We start from the raw sequence: 24,591 nt of genomic DNA, 5'->3' as shown, positions 1-24,591 counted from the left end.
AAAGTGACTGTAAAAATGGCATCTGGTGGTTGCATGTTTAGGGCCTTTCAATAACTTTCAGAACAAATATGTTCAGTTTATAAGTAAAACATTTTTTTTATTTTCCATCTGCCAACCCTGCAAACTCTCCTTAGGATGTGACAGTCAAGCTGTGTTCTTTCTGGATCTAGCACCAGCAACAGTAATAAAGACCATACTAGCTAAATGCTCCCGGTATAATCTCTTTGGGGTTTCACAGATATAACTAAAGGCAGAATCTGGCTCTGCATTTGAAACTAAGGGTCAACACCTACATGGATATGCTAGGATAATGGTGATTTGTACTGTAATAGTGTCCGAAGGTTCCAATCAAGGTTGAGGTACAATGGTTCTAGTTGCTGCTCAAACATATGGGAAGCCCCAAAGACTGATGTGGCAAACCACCCTTGTGTATGTAAGAGAAAATTGTGCTTCTCTAATCTACTAGGATTTCTTAAGCAAGTCAGCAAGGTATGAATAAAGGAGGACTGGTTGACCTGATGTATTTGGTCTTTCACAAAGCCTTTGACCAGCAAGAAGCTATCAAGGAAACTAAGTAGTCGTGGATTGAGAGGTAAAGTGCTGCCATGGACCAGAAAACGGGCTATAGAAGTAACAGATAGTATATAATTTGTTTTTGTCACTAAAATAAAGTAAGCAGCTATAAAGAAATGAATTGGTTCTATTTCCTAATACGATGTTATTTTTACATAATAATTTTTCTGAACATAACTCTACTTTAAAATGTATCTTCCTGTAAAAATTACTGTATCTTTTGTGTATACACTTTTCTTGTCTGGGGAAGAGGGAATTGTGGTTTTTTAAAACATTGAAATACCTGATGAGTGGGGGGGAAAGAAAAGAAAAGAATGAAGCTATCATGCTGCATGTTGAGTCAGCTCATAACAGATACTTCACATAGAAAAGGCTCATAATTACTTAGACGTAACAGTGGCAATTGCAGCTCAAAATGTATAGCAGCTCCACACTGATCCCAGCTACATGGTATGGATGTGTTTCACTTCTGAAAAAGATTTGTTTATGGTAGGAAAAGGATAGAGAATACATTTTATTACCTCTATGCTAAACCTATTGCTTCCTTCCTAAAAGCAACCATCTTCAGACATAAATATGGCATGTACTGGGGCATCACATAGCATTTGTTTTAATCTGCCGGCATTATCAATTCAGGTCACAGATCATGTTCATTCTTCTTTGAAAAGTTTACATTGTCAAGCTGGAAATTTTGCTAAGAAAACGCATTTAGCTACATGAACATCATGTTCAACTGTTTGAAGGACAAAGTCAAGAACAGAAGAGGCTTAGTGATGAAGTAACAAAATATGTGTTCAAGTAGCTACATGATTAATTTGTTCATCAAAGGTATTATGGGCAAACTCCCACCCGTGCTGTTTGGCATCATGGCAGGAGGGAGGTGAGAAATTGACCACAATCAGGTTCCAAAGCCAGCCTTCCGCTGTGGGTCAGAATGGCTATGGGGGAGTGGGGAATCCAAAAAGATGTAGCGAGCGCTCTTCTGCTAATGTACGCTGTGCGCCATAGTGCACCCACCAGTGGACTTGGTTGCACTCAGAGCAGTGAACAGAGGTGACGTTTGTGAGATTTCACTGGAAAAGGTTCCCCTTGTTGCAGGTGAAAGTGTTTCTAAAAATGCTGCTTTTGCACTTCATTTAGAGGCAGTGGTTATTTGCCTCTTCAGAATAGGCAGAAGTGTGAACAATCACCCCTCACTCAGGATGGCATAATACTCATCACATTTTGCATGGAATTGGAACAGTGGCTATCTAGGGCATTGTTCTTTTGCGTGCCCAGGCAAGGCAAGAAGTTGGTAGATAGAGAGACAGCAGCATATACCGTACATGTGAGTATGGCATATATTACCTATCCTGTGTTTCTTCCACCCAGTACTGACTCAGTGGATGCTCACACACGTCATTGGTCCGATCATTGGTTCATAGGAACATTATAAGCTGTAATGTGCTGCCAAAATTACAACATATGGCTCCTTCAAGAACTTTCTGCCTCAGTCAGTGATGTGTGCAATATTTCCTGAGTAAAATGCTCTTCTCCTGTAAAGTGCTATGAGATGTCTGGATTAAAAGCTATATATAAGAGTGTGGTGGTATCACCATTCTCTCTTGCATGCTCACCCAGCAATGCTGCATTCTGCCCTGCCATGACTACCACCAAAAAAGCCATCAATTCCACACTCCCTACACATCCAAAACCATCAGTCCTTCCACTTCCCCCAACCTTAGCTAGATACCTCTTTATCCATCATGTTCCTGCTCCCCGTCATAGAATAGAAGGATAGAATATTAGGGTTGGAAAAGACCTCAGGAGGTCATCTAGTCCAACCCCCTGCTCAAAGCAGGACCAGTCCCCAACTATATCATCCCAGCCAGCGCTTTGTCAAGCTGGGCCTTAAAAACCTCTAAGGATGGAGATTCCACCACCTCCCTAGGTAACCCATTCCGGTGCTTCACCACTCTCCTAGTGCAATAGTGTTTCCTAATATCCAACCTAGACCTCCCCCACTGCAACTTGAGACCATTGCTCCTTGTTCTGTCATCTGCCACCACTGAGAACAGCCTAACTCCATCCTCTTTGGAACCCCCCTTCAGGTGGTTGAAGGCAGTTATCAAATCCCTCCTCTTTCTTCTCTTCTGCAGACTAAATAAGCCCAGTTCCCTCAGCCTCTCCTCATGAGTCATGTGCTCCAGCCCCCTAATCATTTATGTTGCCCTCCACTGGACTCTTTCCAATTTGTCCACATCCCTTCTGTAGTGGGGGGACCAAAACTGGACACAATACTCCAGGTGTGGCCTCACCGGGGCCAAATAGAGGGGAATAATCACTTCCCTTGATCTGCTGGCAATGCTCCTACTAATGCAACCCAATATGCCATTGGCCTTGGCAACAAGGGCACACTGCTGACTCTCATCCAGCTTCTCGTTCACTGTAATCCTCAGGTCCTTTTCTGCAGGACTGTCTGTCAACTGTTCCTCACAGCGGTAGCAATGAGGACAGGTAGGTCACCCTGTGGGGGTGGTTGGGTCATATGCACCACTCTGGTGATGGTCTGGGTGGTATGTTTGTGAATGGATCCCTCTCCCCTTTGGATCTAGAGCAGGACCAGTCTTCCTGACTTCTAGAGCTCTCTCTTTGAAAGTGGGGGAGTGGATCGCTCCAGGCAGGTGGGAGGCTATTGAAATGAGCTTTTCCCGTCCAGTAATCCTGTTGAAGTTTTTCATAGCAGGATGTTTCCTTTCTCTGCTTCAGCAAGAGGTATGGTAGTGACACAGGCACTGCTTACAGGCTGCCAGCTGCCCCTATGGTTCATGGCTTTGTGTTGGACTTTTCTCATGAGTTTTACAAGATTGGAGGTAACAACAGCTCTCTCTCCTCTTGACGCTGACTCGTTCCAGAACTTTGTTTTCAGATTCGTGGGCGCCACTGGATCCAGTTTAAACTACAGATGCTCCCCGGCTTACGCAAACCCGATTTATGGAAATCTGCACTTACGGGAAAAGTTCTGTAAGCCTTTTTTGCGTAATTGTTGGAGATACATTCCCGACTTATGCAAAATTCAACTTACGCAAGGCGTTCTGGAACGGAACGCCTTGCTTAAGTTGGTGAGCTTCTGTACTCCTTTTTGACCTTCCTGACTGTAAAAATATTGATGCTGATGTTGATATTTGATACTTTAAAATTACCTCTTAAAATAAAATAAGATTCCCTGCTTATTTTTATAATCCCCCAAAACTAATCCAAGGAAATTTCTATAAAATATCTAATTCCCTTAAAGAAAGCATAGGTTTGGATTGCATGGGCTGTGCATCAAGGCTGTCAGTCAAGGTGGTGTAATCTTTGATCAAGGAGCTTTTAGCATCTGGTCTGAAGTGAGTCACCGAAAGGCACCTGGCAAAGTGTTATGATTCATTTTGCCATGTATTGAGCCTTCTGAACAATCAGTCGATACCTTTTGCAAAATCTCATATATTCTAGTGGATAGCTCACTGATTAGTTAGGAAACAAACTATATTGTATTGGCATATTTGCTGCACCTTTCAAATACTATATCCTGTAGCATGTGTCCCCATAGTTTAATAAATTGAGTATCTGTGGCATATACTAATATATGAACATTTGCGTTAGTGCTACGCCACTGGGGAGTGGTAATGCAGAGCAGGAGTTAGAGATGGAGTTTTTATGTTTGCTAGAGAAAAGGATTAGAGCTAGGGGTTTCCAAGGGTTTAAGGAATTAGGTACCTAGTTTCCATTAAAATGGGTAGGTGGGTAGCCTGCTTCCGTAGTTGGCTTTGAAAATCCCATCCAAGACTTGCCGCCTGAAATGGAACTGAAGCATCCTGTCATGGAACCTTCATTAAACGTGTTATAAGGAGAATACTTGAAATACGTCAGGAGCAGACATGAAAACCTGCATAGGGGAAGCCCGTGCCTTCAATTCTCCAGCTGTCTGATTGAATTAATCATGTAAAAGAAACAAAAATGTAAAATAGTGCTGCTAGGGAGATGAATGTTGATTTAATGGGCAAAGAAAGTTAAATCAAAGGCTATTGTTCAATCCAGTGAGTGCTGCGGGATAATTAGGATACGAAAGATTTTCAGCTTTTGGCAGCATCTTCACAATAACCCAAGTGAACTGACAGTAGGTAGAAGGAGACAAAAGTTAGAGTGCCCAGGTCTTGGCATACAGATAGGACTAATGTTGGCAAATGGACTGACTGTCAAGGCATAGTGTTGTTCTGGGGCCTGGGTGATAACTTTCATTACATGTTTGATTGTGTGTAGGAAGAACAAATGGGGGAAATGCTGGAGATTTCATAATCTCTCAGACATTATGCAGGAAGCTAAAGTGGAAAGCCAGAAACTGAAATCTTGTAGATCATAATGCTACGGGAATGGCAACACCAGGTGTATTTTACCTTTAATTTGACTGCTCCGAAAAAAATAGATGAAACATCTTGGAGATGCAGAGAGACCTTTTTTCCCACTGTTTTTTCCCAACACACGAAAGAGATGTGGAGCCCATTGAAGTCAATGAGAACCTTTCCATTTACTTCAGTTTTCTTTGGATCAGGCCCTCGTCTCTTTATCAGTATTCACCTGGGAAGAACAGAACTAGGCTGTGACATGAAATACACATTTCCAGAGCTGCTTCATACTGTATTTTAGAGATTCAGTGTGTCTCATACTTACGTTGTTATGACTATAGTCAGACCTGGCCCCTGTACTCTAAATTTACATTCAGTAGGTTACAAAACCATGTATGAGAGCATTATTCTAGTGTGGACTGAAGCTCTGAAGCCCAAACTATGTATAATTATTTTTACTGAGGTGATGATACTGTATCGATCTATATTTCCTGGTGCTCTAATGCATCGGAGGAATTAACGTTGGACTATGTTAACAAGAAAAAGTAATAAAAATGTAAGAATTTTTCCCTAATTCCATTTCCTGATTAATTACTTGTTTTAAGAATGGGAAAAAAGTAAGTCACTAACATTTGATTTTACTTTGGTTAATGAAGGAGCTGGGGGATCCTATCTGAATTTCTGAAAGGGGACAAGAAGTTTTTAAAGGGCCTTGTGTAAGAGATGATTGAGTTATTGTGTGTGTAAGTAAAAGACGCAGGATGCAAAGTGTGCACAATTTCCAGCAGCAGGGAATATTTTTCTAGCCTTTTATTCATTTCCAAATGGAAAGAGAGTTATGGAAATGTGAGTGGGCATTACATTAAGTGCTTGAAATATTCCTTCCCTGTAGACTGATAAAGGCATGCTTCTTCCAACAAGCAAATTTAGTTTTCTGAAAGCCACATGAAGAGAGATCTGAATCGGTGAACTACACAGCTGCAGTAGGATCAGCATTTGTATTCTCTAATGTACTCTGGTGAGGGTGGGCATAACCTCTTAGCTTATCTAGTTGTGTTCTCTACAGCATCTTATTAGGCAAATTAGTAACGGAGTTTGAAACCAAGCCTATCATGTATTTCTTCTGTCTATTTTCCTACCTTAATGAAGACTGAAAGGCATGCTAACCTTTTCAAAACGCTTAGTCTATTTGCATTCCTTCAGTAACAACAGTCAAGTGGGACAGGTCAAAAATGTGACCTGCCTTGTTTATAATGTGGTTATAATGGTTAAGATGTCATCGATGGCTATAATTTCATATGGATTCTAGACATCTATCTTTTTAAAAACTCCAACCTTCAGTCAGTGTGAAATTTAAATTTGCAATAATAATAAACGCTATTTCAGGAGCTGTTTGGGTCAGATTCCTGCTGAGGTTCACTGAGGATGCTAATGCATAAACAAGGAAATAATAAAGTGGTGCTGAGTTTTTCTGTTCCATTAAAAATACAGGAGAAAGAATCAATATTTCTTTGAAAGCCCTTGGTAGTAGAACATAAATAATTCAGGGTAAAATGGGAAAAAATAATAAAAAGGAATTGGCTGTGCTCTTTTTTACTCTTTTCCTTTCTGGGGGAATTTAGCTGAAGATGCTCCGTTGTTTAAACTTTCAGACGTTCCCTGGTTTTCGTTCAGTTGCTCTCTTTTGTATCGGGTCCATGTTTCAGACCTGCTGTCTTAGAAATAAAATATAATACTTGGTACTTACATACTTCGCACGTTTCATCTAAGGATCTGTAAGCACATCTCAAAGGTGGATGAGAATGATTTGTCCTCATCTGACAGATGAGTGAATTGAGACACAGTGAACTTAAATGCTTTGTCCAAGGTCAGACAGTAAAGACTGGAATCAGCTCAAATCTCCAGATTATTATTATACTTCATTTGTTTTCTGTAATTCTTCTTACCATGTTTGCTCATTTACAAAGTTATAGGCCAACCCAGAAGCCCTTTACTCTGGGAAAACAATTTAACTGGGAGTTATGCCTGAGGAAGAACTTCAGGATCTGGCCCTTTGAGTTTTATTAAGGGCTTATTCCTTTACAAGCCTTCTTCTTTCTACGTGAGGCAGAAGGGAAGCTACTATAGTGAATTTGTGACCTCACATTTACTTCTGTAGCTTTTTCTACATCATTTATATAGAATTATGACCACTACTAGGTCAAGCAAAATGAGACTCTGGGTTAGAACAAAGCGAATAATTCACAATTCATTCAACAAAGGTAACCTCTTTTAATGCTTGTGGAATATCCATTAATCAAATCAGAATTTCTTCCAGTTCATGCATTTTTCAAGTTTATTTCATTAATACTTTTGCATTTTTTTTATTCTATAGCTGAATTGGGAATTTTCAAAATTTAACCTGGGTGTCTTCATTAGGATCAGTCAGATAAATCACATGGTATTCTTTTCTGTTCCGTTTGTGCATTGGTTGAGTACATAGGTACAAGTAGCACCAGTACTTGTGTCTGTAAAGTTAATTTTGGGGTTCTGTGAATATTTGGTCACATGAGTTTGGCATTTGCTTTCTGCAGACGTTGTTGGGAAAACTGGACCACTCCAGCATTCACAAAAAGCGCACGTTAACACCCCAGTCCTGCACAGAGCTCCATAGGTAGATCCCTGCACCCAGACAAAGACCCGTTCTCCATACAAGCATTGCCTGCAGCAGGTGCTCTTTGCAGAATGGGAATGGAAAGCAATGCAAAGACAGCCAGAGTGTCTTCAGTAATGCTAATGGAAATATTTGTTGCATTGCCAATTCATTGCTAGCCTGGGTGGTGAAGGAGAAAGCTGTTATGCTGCATAGATGCATGCAATAAGAGTGAAAGAAACACAGATTGTGTCTTGCAAAATAAATTACTTTTCATATAACGATATGCTTTCTTTACCTAAGTTTCCGCCAGTCTGAAAGTTTCTCTGACACATCTCTTAAAGTCCTGGACAAAACACTTAGTGGTTCTGATCCACAAAATAATCCTGCACAGAGATCAGCTGCACATCTTTTGTACATTATCACTTATCTCTCCCATGCCCAGTCATACACAACTCTGTTCATGTCACCTCCTGAATCCTTTCGTGAGCTTCCCAGTTTTCCACTGCACCAAATAAAAGGGGGAGTAGTGTGGCCTAGTGCATAGATGCTGGATAGATAGTAAGGAGTTCTGGGTTCTACACCCAACTCTGCCCCAGCGCCATAGTTTTTTTAATCAGATCATGGCCAAAGAGAGCCCTTCTTCCTCCTGAGCTTGGCGCATTGAGCCAGAACTCAGCTGGTGTATGTTGGTGTAGCTTTGATGACACCAGCTGGGGATCTGTCCGCTTGAGTTTCATGCAGAGTGGCTGTTCCCAGATATGACATTGATAACAGGTTTGCAGTCTGCTCCACATAGACATTAGAAGTCCCATGGCAATATTTTTAAGGAAGGGGGCTGGCCCGAGTGCCCTCATCTCCCATTGCCGTGCAGAGTGCTGGATTCCAATAATGCAGGGGGCTGCAGCCTGCCACTCAAGATGTGACTGCATTTCAGTGGTTGATTAAGTGATCCCTGTGGGTGGGATTTCCATGAGCTGTTTGACATTGACAAGAAGAGAGTAAAATCAAAGTCAGTGCTAAAAGTCCCACTGATTTCAGTGGGAACAGAGCCAGAGCGCTGTTGAAAGTTCCATCCCATATGTTCATTGTAGCATGATTTGGGTGCCTTATGGATGAAAGGAGCTATCTAAATGTCAGGTATGCTACAGACTGCAAGGTCGGGGACAAGGAAATATATGGCGATGGGCGGGTCCTTGTTCTGCTTCCATTAAAGTCAAGGAAGCCTTTGAAACATTCTTCAGTGGGAAAAGATTTGGGGATCTAAGGAAGTACATTAGATAAAAGGAATCACAGAACTGTTGTTACTGTTATTGTTCTTGTGCAAATTTTAACTGTTAGTGTGGTTTAGGCAGTTGATGAATTTCCCCCTTACACTCTTCTGGAAATAGTAGCCCTGCACAGTTACCTAGGTTAGACACTCTGCAGCTGAATACTGATTGCGCATCTGGAGAGATCATGTCCACCATGTGCGTTAAGTTCAGATATGGTCACCCTGTTGGTGCCTTTGGTACCAGCAACCACTGAGAAATCAAGACTGTGTGATTTGTGGCTGCTGTTAGTGAGAAGCTGCTGGAGAACTCTGGCTAGTGTGCACCCTGCATGTGCTTTTAGACAGATGGAGCCAGCTGATTTCCACTGGCTTCCTTCTGTGGGTGGGGTACCTGGAAAGGCCCATGCCGGGGAGCCATAGGGTTCCCACATTGCAGTGGCTACTCTTATGTATTTATTTATTTATTTATCCCGCTGATGAATTGAAAATGGAATATTTAAGAATGGCCAAAAGCCTGTGAGGTAAAGCAGTAGGGTCAGATCCAGCTCCATTGAAATCAATGCGTTGAATCTGGCTCAGGGTGCTCAGCACTGCGGGATGTATTTAAATGCTATGTAATGGTATGCATGGCACGCTTCATAAGTGGATTGAGAACAAAAGCGGTTTTAAAATGTTATCAAAAATCTATCTCATTCAGGTTCCCCCCCTACCCACTCACACAACACACATACCCCGCTCACAAAATGACACCTCATTTAATCTGGAGTTTTATGCAGATGTTATAGCTTTGATTACCAAATATGCTGCAGTAACTAAGGAGAGGACCAACCCAAACCCCAGATCCAAACACCCTAAAACATTGGGAAGTTCAAATCAGACTGACCTTGCACAAATGTTTTTAAAAAACAGGTTGGTCAGATTACACCAGTAATAAACATGACAGTTCCTAAATCACAATTAGACATCAGTGCACTATCCAGGGTAAAGAGGGAAGTGGGATTAATCATTTAGGCCTGTGCAAAGTGCATGCACTGTGGGTGTGAAACGCTGTCAGATCAGAATTCTCCTGTCCCCGGACACTGGCGAGGATATGCAACACCCACTGCGCGGTCACTGCATTGGTGCATGTTCTGATGCAGGGTGCAATCCAAACACAAACTAACAGACACGAGTATCTTACCTGCACTTCAAACAGGCTTCTAATTTTATGACCATTTTTCAAAGATCAGGAGAAACTAGAATCACCAAGGCCAAGCGCGCACACATCCTACAGGCTTTCTCGAGTGTCCTTCTTTAAGCTTCCTTCTTATTTGCTTTCTCTTGTGCTCTTATTATAGGGCAATCCATTGTACTTCCAATCTGCCAGAAATGTTACAGTGAACATTCTCAATGAGAAGACAAAAGTCCTTACTCGTCTTGTAACAGGTAAGGAAGAGAAAACACCCGAGGAAAGAATTAAGAAGATGTAAAGGACTCTGTGCTGTGGGATAATTTACTATCATTAAACAGTAGAGGGGAGGGTAGCGAAGGCTTCTAGTAAAGTACAAGTTAAAAGTTAGCTTTGCTTTGTAGAAACAAAAGTTAAGAAGGTTAGAGCTGTGCTGGAGAAGAAGCTGGCTGCACATATCTAACAAGGAAGCAGAAAATCATTGTCATTTGAAAGTCAATCCAGAGACAAAAGATTAGTTGTATGACTTCAGGGTCAGGAAGAAAATATTCACCCTGACATTTCGCACAGGATTGTCCCAAGATACTTTCAACTTGCCTAAGACCTCTAGAACTCTGTTGGTTAGCAGCAGCTGTGCACAGATGCTCTGCAATTTTGTGCTTTCCAAACCCAAAGCTGCTAAAGAACCCTTATTCTCACGAGCATTAGCACTTCATGTTTGATGGGGAAACCAGTGTTTCAGAAACCCACAGCACGGGTGTGTCTTTGAGAGCATGTGTGATTTGTGTCGAGAGAGCGGCATGTAAAATGCTTAATATACAAATAGAGCAGTCTATGGCCAGGGAGAGGTATTGCTGTGTGGTGGAGCCAATAATCCATAGACATGTTGTTTCTACATGAGTTTGGATTGTCTGGCTGACTTATGTAATACCTGACCTCCAGTCACAGTGCTAAATAATTAACCAGCTTCAGTAACCAATGCTTTAAGGCGCATGTGAAAATTGCCTTGAGGAGGGAAATAAATTCAATCCTGAGCTCTCAGATTCTGCCCTTCAAAAGGAACTTGTTTACTTTGTTGGTCATTTGCCATTTATTTCCCATGGAATCTTTGTTTCACTGTTTGGATAGAGCTTGGAAGTGTCTAGAGGGCTGTTAGTAGAAGTTACAGCAGCTCTGTAACACACACACGTGCACACACAAAGCACACACCATGCCAACGCTGAAATGAGACCCAGCGCAGCAAACTGGCTGGTAGAGATGCATGCCCCAGTGAAGGCATTGGAGGCTGACTTTTGGAAAAGATCATAAACTTACTGCTGTCTGCCTCTGTGGCTTGGAATGTCAGATGCGTATTCACCACGGGGATCAGTGCAACATAAATACCCAAATACTTTTATTTTGATATATAAAGGCTGCAATCAACACCCATCATGTGCTCTGGGTATCTTTGCACTTCAAAGTCATGGTAAATTGTATGATACCACATAATATAACTGAACCTAAATGTAACTACTCTAAAAATCTCCTGCTCCATAGGTTAGAAACCAACTCCTGATTACAGCAGTAATCGTAATCCAATATAGTAGCACCCTGTGTGTCCATCAGCCCACATCCCCCTTACATGCCTCAGAAGAAGGCTGGGATCACACAGCAGGTCTCAAACACAAGTTCTTTAATGAGGAGTGGGAAAGAGAATTCCACAATTGCGAGGCCTTCATAGAAAATACCGTGCCAGCTGCTCCCATCTCTTTAAATTGAGGGATTTCCAGTTTAAGCAACTCTGCTGATCTCAGCTGAGGTGGAGTGGCGTGCAGAGTGAGGCTGTCTTCTCAGGGAACCGGTTTCCACATAGGGCTTTACCAGTTAAAACCAACATCGGGAACTCCACACAGAGAACTCCCAGGCTGCCAGCTCATGGAAAGCTGATGATGTGAGATCTCAGTGTAACACTCTGATTAGCAAGCAGGGGTGCTGCATTCTGCACCAGTCAGTTTCCAAGTGATCTTAAGATGTAGTCCCATATTGAGCACATTGCAGTTGTGGGTAGGTAGAGAGAGAAATTTGAGCCTAAAAGCTGCCAAAAATTGAGATTTTCTCAAAATAGTTTGCAGGATCCTTTAGTGTTCCCACAGAATTAAACAGTTTCTACCTTCTGTGCCTACCATTGTGCACATAATCAAGAGTTTGTGTGCTCAGGCAGCACTGGCGTGCATAAATGCTAGTACACACAACTGCATGGGCAAGCAACTGTGATCCCACTGTGATCCCATCTTCTGAGAAGTGAGACCAGTCAGGGAGACAGCGAGAGAAACATTTGGGTCTGATCATCTGCCATGAGCAGTGGCAAATCCATGAGGTTTTGTTGTGCGTGGCGTGGGATAGGTAGGAGAGGAATGTGAAGTGGTGATTTTTACAAGTCAAGTCCAGGTCAGGTAGCAGAAGGGTCAGCTCTTTGCACTGCTGAGCCACAGACCAGCACAGAATGGCCACGAGGGCAGGGAATGTTTGTCAGGCTTTGGAACAAAAAGCATTACCAGAGACTTTTCAGCATTAGATGCAGAGCGTATCAAGAAACAGCAGTAGGATTAAGATAAGAGCTAAATACTGGGGAAGCATTATGCATATAAAACTTTCTGAAATGTTAAAGGTGACTGCCCTTCATTTTGTCTTGTACACGCTTGAAAGCCAGTCACCTGGGGCCTCATCCTGAAGGATGCTCATTTGAAAATGCTCATCACTTCTCAGGAGCAGACTTAGTTCTGTACCTCATCTGCCCCTGTTGATTTCAGTGGAACAGGCCATTAGTCTACAGTTCAGAATGAAGCACTTGTCCCTGATTTTTATATTCCTTTTGGATTGGAGCATGTCAGATACCAGCATCAGTTTATTCAGGGTAAATTTGATTTACATGGAAGTGAGAGCCAAGCAAAGAAAGGGCAGATGTTGGACCTCCTTCCTTTCCTCCTTTTCATACACTCGCGCCTTGCAAAAATCTTGGTACCTGGTACAGCTGTGCCAATGCACTTAAATCAGAGCTGATAACATTCTCTGTTATTTCATGCCTGGGTCTTTCTTTAGCAGAAACTCCCAGTTGTGACAAGTTGCTTGGTGGTTTTGTAATGTCAGCAAACGTTCATTAAGGCGTAGGAAGAAATCATGGTAATTTTGAAAGGGCGGGTTAAACATCATGTTATTACCCTTTCCTAAGGACAAGTCACACTCTTAAGAGGAGAAATCTCCCTGTGGTCTATCAAATTGTCGATCATACATGCAGAGTTACTGGGATAATCTCAACAATCAGTTTATTGCATTCATAAAAGTACCGTATGATTTTCTTCAGAAAACATGGGCTAAATCTTTTCTCCCATTCTAGGTCCCCAAGCAGTGGAAGCACACAGCCAAAAATTCGAGGTGAAATCCCTCTCTGGAAAATTACTGTTTTCTGCAGATGACAACGAAGTGGTCGTGGGAGCAGAGAGACTGAGAGTTTTAGGTAACAGCTCTTAGACAAATCAACTGTTTTAAAACTGATCTAAACTTCCTGAAAGTTTTCTAAGAGTTTAGTCGAGCTCGGTTTGAAATCAACACCAAAACTCTTGTTGACATCAGTGGGAATTGTTGGATCAGACCTTGGGAGACTGGGCTGCTCATGGGATTGGTAATGGGACTCACTGCTTGTACCTACATCTTTGCTTTCAGTGTGCCTCAAGCTGATGGTGACCATTGCTGCCATCTGATGGCTGTTGGCTAGCCTTCATGATAAGTTACAGGTGGTTTCAATCCAGTTTCACTGGAGAAGTAAATAACTGGTTTTGGCAGTCTTAGCAGAGAGGCCAAACACTGGATGATTTTGGAGGCTGAATTACCCGCTCAATCCTTTGGGTCCAAGATGAAGGATGACGATGGGGCAGTGTGGGGGAGCTTTCACGGCCACAGTCACTGTCCTGGGAATAAATAGAGGGCTCCGGTCCTGTTGATCTGGTCCCTTTCACCAACCCTACAGTCATTCTAAAGCAATAAGATTTTTAGAAGAACTGCTGCCCACATCGCATTTTTAGTCTCCTTACTAATTTCCTTGATATTCTATGAGCCTTTATCTTATATTCCCTAATTTTTCCTTAATATCCATATGAGAGTTTGGTGTGTCTTGGAGCCCGGTACAGCTTTTTTTTTTTGGCATGGCTTAATCTGCTAGACCCAATAAGGGATTCACCTCCTTGGCAGGCAGCCAGACTCTTCACTGTTGTCATCCCCTGGAGTTCTTCAGTAATTCAAGGTAGAACGGGGTAACTTGAACTCTCACCAGACTCTATAGGAGTCCTACTGGCAGGATTCTCTGTTTGAAGCCACAGAATTGGTGCATCCCTCTGCTGCTGCTCCTTTTTGACCAGCTTCGTTTATTTTGAGGGCTGTGCTTGTCCTGAAAAACCCCTCCCCTATAAACCAGGGGTTTGTCTCTTTATGCCACTGCAGCCTGGATCAGCTTGCTCTCCAGAGTTCCCTGCACCAGGTCCTTGTGTCAAAGTTTACACTGGCATTAGCTTGTGAGTACGCATGGTGGAATGTATGCACAGCCTTTGTGTTTATTTCAGTTAGGTGAAAGAGAGACAGTTGAGGTGTTTTTAATAATTTTTCAACATTTTTCTCTCGTAGTTCTATATCGTAACCCCTTTAGAAGCGTGAAGGTTTTTCACCTTCCTCTGCAGCATGAGGCCTGGGTCACTTGCAGGTTTAAACTAGTGTAAATGGTGGATTCTCTGTAACTTGAAGTCGTTAAATCTTGATTTGCAGACTTCAGTAACTCAGCCAGAGGTTAGGCAGGTTCGGTGGCCTGGAATGATCATGATGGTCCCTTCTCACCTTAGAGTCTATGAGCCTATATCTGTTGCCTTCCAGTATGGTGCTTGCTGTTTGGTTATCGTAGACTTGCAAAGGAGTGTTGGGTGGAGGATGTTTTTAATTGAGAAAAAAGAGCATTTAAGTGTTTGTTTAAAAAATAAAACGACCAAGGCTGGTGCTACCATTAAGGCGAACTAGGCGGTTGCCTAGGGCACCAAAATTTAAGGGTGCCAAAAAGCGGTGCCCCCAATTTTTTTTACAGCAGTTCCTCCCCGAGCGCGCAGTCGTTGCTGCACTTCTCCCATCTTCCAGGCTTGCAGCGCTAATCAGCTGTTTGGCGCCGCAAGCCTGGGAGGAGAATTAGAGTGAGGGTGGCATGCTCAGGGAGGATGTGGAGCAGAGGTGAGCTAGGGTGAGGAGGTGCCGCGGGGGTGCCTCAGGACAGGGAGAGGAGCTGACACAGGACTCCCCACCCCAGCTCACCTCTGCTCCACATCCTCCCTGAGTACGCCGCCCTTGCTCTAATTCTCCCGCCTTCCAGGCTTGCGGCACCAAACAGCTGTTTGGCACTGCAAGCCTGGGAGGGGAGGAGAATTAGAGAGGGGCCGGCGTGCTCGAGGAGGACGCAGAGGTGAGCTGGGGTGGGGAGGTACTGCACTGCTTCTGGGGGGGCGGAGTTGCCACGGGGGGGGGTGCCTCAGGGCAGAGGAGGGGACGAGGAGCTGCCACAGGGCTGGAGGGGGCTCTAGGTGGAAGTTTCGCCTAGGGCTCGAAACTTCCTTGCACCAGCCCTGAAAACAACCTACATATCTCTGTAATATACCTATCTATATCTATTACTTTCTGTATGGAATGAATATATATATAAAATATGGATTTTGTAATTTGAGGCTTTCTGGACTTCATGGTGTGTCTTTTTTATAAGAAAATTTAAAAATTGATGATTAAAGCAAACGTGCAGTTTTAGAGCCGTAGAATATATCCCACAAAACTAGGCTCTGAACACAAGACTCCTATCCTCTACTGCATTTTTCAGAGACATTTGATCAAATCAATTCTCATGAATTCAGGAGATGATCAGTCTAAGAATTCTCCTGGAGATCTCAGAGTAGAAGGATATTTTAGACCATTTTTCTTGGTCAAACAAAGTGATAATTAGCTGATAAAAAGTATTCCACAGGTTGCAAATACTCCTTTTCAGATGACATTGCTTGAAAAATATTTGTCTATTATTTACTTGAATTGCTCTGGAGGAACCAGCAGTAGTTTTAGATATATCAGTTTGATTTTATGCCTCATTTTAGTCACTGGAACGTAAGGAGTGGGGAGCTTGCTAATGCTAGAGTGCATTTTTATTTATGTTTGCAGCAAAATCTCTCTCAAGGTTTTATCAGGCTTAGGCAGACACATGAAAGAAGAAAAGATATTGTGACAGGAGAATTGAGGTTATACTGTACAGTATTTCAGTAACCTTGAACTACAACATTTTCAGAGTTTGTGTTGGGCTTTGTTTTTTTTCTCCTTCATTTCTATAAGCTAACTGTCTCAAAAAGTGGTTGCCACCGCTGCTTACCATACCAGGAGATGTTACACTGTATGTTCATATTCCTTCCAATATTCTTGTCAGGACCTGAAGGTCAGGATCCTGGGTGAAGATAGGCAGGAGTAGTGTCAGGAGCAGAAGCCAGGGGTCAGAGCTGGCTTTGGAGTCAAGCAGAGGGTCAAAGTCGGAGTCTGAGTTGGGAGTCAAGCCGAGGGACAGAACTAGAGACAGAATCAAGAATTGGGCTGGGAGTCAATACCAGGGATCAGGATCAGTGCTGGGGCTCCGAGGATCGATGGAAGTCACCACCTAAGTCAGAGCCAAGGTCAATTCCAGGAGTTCAAAGACAGAGAAGCAGGACAGTCATGGCAGCTAAGTAGGAGAGAGATAGCTCAGTGGTTTGAGCATTGGCCTGCTAAACCCAGGGTTGTGAGTTCAATCCTTGAGAGAGCCATTTAGGGATCTGGGGCAAAAATCTATCTGAGAATTGGTCCTGCTTTGAGCACGGGGTTGGACTAGATGATCTCCTGAGGTTCCTTCCAACCCTGATATTCTATGATTCTATGAATCCACATTGTTGCCTGGACACTTCTAGAGGCCTGTCAGGGATCACTAAGACCACTGGCAGTCAGAACTTTTGAGGCAGAACTTAACATAGTAGTCCCTTACCGCAGCCTCTGAGGATTGTAGGTCACAGGGGAGTGGCAGTATGTGAATATTGGTTACCTATCAGCCCTGCTGACCCAGGTGCAAGTCCCAGTGATCCTTACTTCACCCTCATCTTTTCGGGGTGCCCCCACAAAGCTGGTTTTGTCTGGCTGGGCTGCATGGAAGGCTGCCACGCAGTTGGGTGCATGTACCTGGGACGCCGGCTCCCAGGATCGCTCCTTGGGACCGTTGCCTTCCCAGTCAGTAAGATACAAGAGGGAGCCATGTTTTATTTTAGGGTCCAGTATTTCATGGACTGCATGTTCACCATGACCCTGGACCTGAACTACAGGTGTGGGAAAGCAGTTGGATTCAGTTCACAAACGGGTTGTCCACATCTGGCTTCCGTAGAGATAAGTGGAACACTGGGTGTACCCTGAAGGATCTGGGCAGAACGGTCCCAAGGTTGATCACTTGCCTGATCAGGGATGGGCCAAGTCACTGGTAGTCCAGTTTGCAAAAGAACCAGTATCTTGGTCCGAGATTGCAGCTCAGACGGATGGTCTTAGTTGAGGTGTGTTGGTAGGCCATCTGCGTTCTTCTCAAAAGCATCCATGTAGTCATGGTACTTGGCGGTGGGAAGAGCAGGAATCAGCCCCTGACAGTGGTCTGTGCTGGGCCCAAGTACAGGTGACCTGGACTTGAGCTAGAGTGTGGTGTTTTGAAACCAGGACTCATCCAGTGGTGCACACAAGCAAACTGGCTCACAGAATTCAGAGTGGAAACTGACCTTCCACTCATGCCAAAGGAGGTGTGGGTCATGAGTGGCCAGCCACGAGACACCAAGCATCATGGGGGGAAGTGGGCCAAGTGGATCTCTCCGAACCATAAGATTTCTCTATGGTGTGGATAACAACTTCCAGGGGCACTGTTCCCCAGCCCGAGGACAGGAGCGAGCCATCTGTAGTCTCCACATGGCTGGTTTTTGCTGCATGGGGATAGCCAACATCTGTGCCATATCAACATCTATAAAATTGTCCTCGGCCCTGGAGATCATGAGCAACCAATGCATAGGGATTTGTTGGGGCTTCCCTGGGACATGCAGGCAAATCGGGATTTGTGATGCAGTTTGGGCTTGCTGTGCGTTGGACATGCTTCAGTGAGAAGTAGGGACAGCCAGCAGGATGGATACCCTGGGACCTGCCCAAGCCAGCCCTCCTTACTGGGACTGGGCTTGGTGATATCCTGACTTTTTCGGTGTGAGAGCCTCGAAGGAGAGACGGTGGGTGCATAGCCAGATAGAGCAGTAGAAACAGAAGCCGTGGTGTTGGTGGCGCTCCCTTTCCTTGCGGTTCACGTGACAATGGGCTGCGTCGATTTGCATGGGTTGTGGGACTGGAATGGAGACGGGCATTGAGGAATGCCAGCTAGGGGGCAGCACAACCCCCTTCCTCCTTTCGCTCGCACAGTCTTTGTCAATGCGTATGGTGCGGCTGAGGAAGGCTCTAGGTTGGTCGGGGCTTCCACGTGAGCTAGCTCATCGCTGTCATCTTCATGTAATTCCCCACCAGAATTGGTAGAGCTGGGCTGCTTTTTTCCATTCATTCTGTATTGGAGACGAGATACTTAGAGTGGGAGGCATTGGAGGGGGCTGTTCCCGGTCCTTGCCATGGTTTTCGCAGGGCTGCTTTGGCCAAAAAAGCCTGATGGAAGTCATTGAAGACATGGAGGAAGGTGTCTCAGTCTGATAGTGTTGGGCTCTGTCGTTCTAACAGGGTGAAGCCCAATCCAGTGCGCCTCTGTCATCAGGAGACTAATTATGAGTCCCACTTTGGCCTGGTCAGTGGGGTAGAACCGGGAGCAGAGCAGGAACAGCTGGCGACGCTGGTTGAGGAACCCCCTAAACTTTTGGTAATTTCAGTTGAAATGCTCCAGGAGGGGGACTGTTTGCCTGGGGTCCAGGTGCATCTGGAGCACAGTGTTCTCGTCCCACACACAGGTGCGCTGCTCTCACGCTGCCCGGTTCTCGGTGGTGCACTTCACCACCCATCACGTGCAACGTTTCTGCTGTGTATCCAGGTGAGCTGCATCGACGGGGCCTGGTTCTCAGACAGCAGCTGCACCTCTTGTGTTTGCAATGTCTGAAGTTATTCCTGGGGGCTGTCAACTTGTTCAGGCGTGTCTAATATATTTTGGGACATGCTGGATAAGGGGAGGCCCTCTGCTTCTATGTCCCCCCAGAGCCAGCCTTCTCCACAGGTTTTTGGGAGGGCCAGGCAAATTGTCAGGACTCTGGGCAAAGACAGGCAGAACTAGTGGCAGAAGCTTGGGAGCCAGGAACTGAAGCTGAGGTCCAAAGTGGGACCCGGGTCAAGAGTCAATCTGAGGGTTAAAGCCAGAGTCTGAGTCAGGAGTCAAACCAAAAGTAAGAGACAGGATCAGGAATCAAGCCGAGGGTCAGTGTTGGGATTCTGGGGGTTGATTGGGAATCAGGATCCAAGTTGGAGCTGAGGTCAATACCAGAAGTTCAGAGGCAGAGAAGCAGGAATCCACACTGTTGCCTGAACACATCCTGCTATGCCACATGGTCTTATATAGGATCAAGGAGCCAATCAGGGATCACTAAGACAACTATCAGTTGGATCACTTGAGATGGGACTTTCTGTGGTGTGGAACCTCTGCAAATTGCAAGTGGCAGGAAGTGGCCAGGTTACAGAAGCAACTGAGTGGTAGCATGAGGATGTTGGTTACCTGGTACCACTGCAGGCCTGGGTTCCAGTGCCGCCGGTCGTTACATGAAGCTAGTCCAACTTGTGTAGAGGCAAAGTCCTCTAATTACTGTGAGATATCAGGGGCTGTTGGTGTGTCTCTGTTGACACTTATCTACTCTATGTAAATAATCTTGACATGTTCTTGTTGCTGTACATGTCCTTGGTACTGCAGGACGTGTAGGACTGCAGTCTGGCATGAAAGTCGTTTTGGAGAGGTTAGCACAGCAGTTATTGAACACGTAATCTTATTATTTATAATTAGTGTCTTCGTTTGTACTTTCTTCCATGTTGGTTTTGAAAAACAGTGCTAAGGCTGAAAATGACAAGAGTGATGTGTTTTCTTTTGAGACTGGCTTTCTGCTTTGAATTCTTAAAGACATCTCCAGTATTAGCAAAGCATTAAAAATCCAATCGAAGATCTGAAATACAGAACTTTATAACAGGTACCAGGAGGGCATATGTTGCATTTGAGGTGGTATTTGGACTTCTACAATTTGTGTTTGCAGATTACAAAACGAAAGCTGCTACTTGTATTTTATGGACTTTTTAAACCCTTCAAAACACACAGGACCAGATTCATTCCCCTCCTCCTCCTGGTTCCATTTCTCACACTTAACAGGACTACTCCAAAGAAAGTACTATTCATTTTTTTAAATAATCCCAAACGTTTTTTTGAAACCTCTCTATTTGAGAGAGTTCCCTCTCCTGTTGAGAACAATGAGAGCTGCTGGCTGTTGAGTGCTTTGACTACTTCATTTAGTTGCCAAAATGAGAGCTGAGCTCATTTGAAAATCTGGCCCATAATTTCAGGGGAACATTTTTAATGGACCAACCACCTTTTTCCATCAGCAAGATAGTGTATCTGAACTGCACGCCACTGAGGGCTAGATTGTGGATTGGAGTGCATGCCTGCACAGAGGTGAAAAGGAAATAAGAAACCATCCCCCTTAGGTCACCTGGACCTTGTATTAAAGTATGAAGGGCTCAGAGATGCTGCCCACCTGCTGCGCCCCATGCTCAGAACAGGTGGACAGGCAGGAGGAGCAGGGAATGGGCAGAACCTTGGTTCTGGCCCACCAACACATCAGCCAGGACAGCTTAGCTGGTGCCAGGATGGGGAGTAGTAGTTGGTTGCTGCTATAGCCCAGAAATATCTTACTACCCTTCTGGAGCGATGAAGGAAGTGTATCTCCTTGAGCCACCATTCCTTCCCTGGAATGGCCCAGCCATACACTGCTCTAGTCTGTCTTTGCCTTAGGTATTTATATGGCCCTCACTACCATAATATTTGAGCACCTCACAATCTGTAATGCATTTATCCTCATTTATCCTGAGGCTGTGCAGGGCTGTTACCCCATTTTACAAATGGGGAACCAAGGCACAGTGAGATGAAGTGACTTGCCGAAGGTCACACAGGGAGTCTGTGGCAGAGTGGACAATTTAACCTGGTTACTGGGCTGGTGCCCTAACCACTGGATCGTCCTCTCTACTACCAGGCTAAGGCTTAGCTTCACAATCCAGTCATCAGAAGCAGAATCTGCCACCGTTATTCCCACTGAGTAGAACTTCACTCCTCGTTGGGTCCCATATGGCAGAAATCACTGAGGAGGACAGCTGAGGGTTACCTATATCCTCCCCTACACCATGCACCAAAAAGACAATCTGTAGCTGATTTGGGTCTCTCCCAAGGGCTGATAAACTCTCACACTCTGAACAGTGGAAGGAGAAACAAACTGGCCCTAACTAAATTCACATATTGTGCTGTAATCAGTTCCCCTGTCTCACATCCCCCTTCCCCCCCTTTGAAATAAAACAAATTATGATAATCTAAAAAATGTTGCATCTGAGAGATGCTTCAGTAAAAGAATATTGAAAAATAACTTTGATAGACATTAATTACCAATTTCGTTTTGCAGCACATTGAACATTATAGCATTTATAAACAAAGGATAATCATACAGCATTATTCTAACTGTTAATTAGCCCTATTTATTCTCCAGATTAGTTTTTAAATATGCCCTCTAGATGCCACTTGATACTAATTACCAGAGTTACATTATTATCTCTATACAAAAGCATTTTTAATTAAATCTAAAGCAATTTAAATTAGTGTGAGTTTTTACAGAAATTAAACTGTGGTCAGATGCTTAATTTAGCCTTTTAAAACAACATCAGATGACATGATAGAATCGGTTCTCCCAAAGGCCTTGACATCTTTTTGGACGTTAGATTTCAAAGTTTGTTTTCAGGAAAGCTTGCCAACAAACTCTGGTGATTAATAATTATGCTGGAAAGTGAATTGATGTTTTTCTTTTACTGACTATTGCTGAAAATCCAGCTGAATTGCGATGATCTTAAAACGAGACAATATGGAGTGTGCTTATGCAGTATACTGGCTGTTTTGGTCTCTGGTTTTGAATTGGAGAGGAAGTGCCAATATAGATGTGTGGGAGTCGGGATGAGGTGCAGTGGGACATAGTCACTGTACATTTTGATGGTTCTTGTGGTTTGACAAAGATCACTAATAAGGCATCTAGAGTTTCCTTTTATTTCAGTGGGCTTTGCATAAGACTCCTATTGTATAAAACATACGAGTTCCAGGGCAGAGATTGTCCCCAGGTCAATGGAGTCCCAAATGTGACTACCAAAATATAGTTACTATTGCTACTACTTCTAAACACTGTGTCAAACCCTCTCTTCATGGCACAGCCCAGCTAAAGCGGCTGTGTTTTCCTGAGGTTATGTTGGGATGGAACCCAACTCTCAGTCTGCCCACAGTACATCCCTACACACCAGAAAGTCAGAGCCCCCTTGGAGCTGAGCTGACCCCTCTCATTGTCTCCTCTCCTGTAGCCATGTCTGTGTAGCAAAACTGCAATGATTCTACGGTTCTCACATCCTTCTGTGGCCCTAAGTGGGGGACCCATGGTAAATTCCATGTGGACCATGAAGTGCAGCACCAGTATACAGAATTTGGAGGTGTTGCTAACTACACTTGCTTTCTGGACCATTCTGTATTTTGAGAACATTGTTCTTAGGAGCAGTTTTTCCTGCAGGTTTGATTTCACTAATGTGTCTAGTAACGCAGGTGGAGTCTCAGATGCTGAAATGTAATTACCAATTTGTTAATAGGTCTGTAATCGTTTGTTCCAAAAGCACATTTCTACTTTGTTATTTACAGGAGAAATGTATTAACACCATAAAGGTTTTAGTCAATAAGCAATACAAATGGAAAGCAACATAACCTAGCATGCCTATGGTTAAAGAACTCTCTGTGTAATGGCCTTACAGAACTATCACTTGAAACCAAACGTTTGTTTTTGGTTTAATCTGTTTTGGATTTGCAACCTTGTGCTCAGAAATATTGGACTGTCACTACCCAAGAGAGGATGAAAAAGGAATTTGCATTGGCCTCAGCACTTTTCAGTTTGGTCAGGAAGAGGACATGATTTAATATGAATGCGATGAACTAATATCTCTGTGTAAACCATCCCAGCTGTCTCAACAGCTTTGCATCCTCAAACATTTTCAGTAGGTCTTGTGTTGCCGTGATCTGAGAGGAACAAAGGAGGTGCTACAGTACTGTCCAAGCCTGATAGAGAACCAGAAAGTTTCCTGATTCTTTTAACGTTGCACTTTTAGTAAATTCTTGGCATATCCTTTACATAGTGGGCTGGCTGAGATTTGTACAGCAGAGTGAGTATAATTGTACAGCTGAGTTGTTATGAATACTAGTCACAGAGTTATTCGCTTGTCAGTTACTTTTGTAGTAGAGGTAAATGATAAACTCAGGACCCTTCAGGCGGAGATGGAAAATGATGGAGAATCTTATGAGATATAGTAATTTTTTATCTTGTACACTTCTCTGAGGGCTGTTTATTTCTATCTAAAATGTTTGGGTCAAGACCTCTGCTTAACTCTCCTGAGGTCCCTTCCAACCCTGATATTCTACGATTAACCTTTGCAGTGGTAACTGTGCTTTCAGAACGGCTTTTGGCTGGAGTCTGCATGGCACTATGAGCAGTCGCACTGGTTTCCCACCCTTGGAGGCAAAGCTTCAAGTCTGGTACGAGTCAAAATGAAATGGACCATGTTCTCTCGCTATTATGTCCACTGAAATGCTGTGTGTGTGGACAAATAGCAAATCTGAGTCCCAGTGCTGAAATAGAGATGATTGTGCATGTGTATTCCTGAGATGAAGCATCCCGGCCGCAGTTCCAGTGGCTAGCTCTAAAAATGGTTGTGTCTGATTAAAACAAGGCACTGTGCTGTAGATGGTGGAAGACCACTTCTTTAGGAGGCAGCTGTGAGCCTGCAATGCTCATTCTCAGTTTCTGTCCAGTTCTGACTGAGCTCTTCAGGACATTAAGTAGTACTAATAATGTCACCTTGGAGTGAGAGCCACATTCTGCCATCAGAGCGATGACGAATGGACAAAGAGAAAAATTAAGGTACTGATGTAACCTTATGGCAAGTGTAGATTACAGATTTTAGCCTTGGCAGCACTATGGCTGGAAATAGTGTTCATTTCCTTTGTTCATCAGACAAAGCTGTGTGACTGGAGCCTTATCAAAGCTCTAACGTGTTTTCTTTGCATCACTAGGGTGCAAAAAACTCACATTTAACAAAGCAAAAAGGGATGCAATGAGAAATCAATACACTGTCCGCCAGTAACTAGAGGCATGAGAAAAGGTGATCCACTTGCACTGTTTGGCTATGAATTGCAGTGGAGTTGAGGGAGGAAATGAGGTTTCTTCCTCACCTTCAGATCCTTCTAGCT

The 24,591-nt window shown here is 43.8% G+C and overlaps 1 protein-coding gene across 7 annotated transcripts in view; it reads left to right on the top strand.

The window, feature by feature from the left end:
* Window positions 1-24,591, top strand: part of SGCD (sarcoglycan delta) — a 517,054-nt gene that overhangs the window by 428,154 nt on the left and 64,309 nt on the right. For all 7 annotated transcript variants that reach the window (XM_030572951.1, XM_030572954.1, XM_030572948.1 and 4 more), the window contains 2 exons: window positions 10,180-10,267; window positions 13,384-13,503. In XM_030572951.1, the coding sequence (XP_030428811.1) occupies window positions 10,180-10,267; window positions 13,384-13,503 (208 nt within the window). The remainder of the gene's footprint in view (window positions 1-10,179; window positions 10,268-13,383; window positions 13,504-24,591) is intronic.

This window comes from Gopherus evgoodei, chromosome 8, assembly GCF_007399415.2.
Source record: "Gopherus evgoodei ecotype Sinaloan lineage chromosome 8, rGopEvg1_v1.p, whole genome shotgun sequence".
Lineage (NCBI taxonomy): Eukaryota > Metazoa > Chordata > Testudines > Testudinidae > Gopherus > Gopherus evgoodei.
This window is presented reverse-complemented; position numbering and strand designations above follow the sequence as displayed.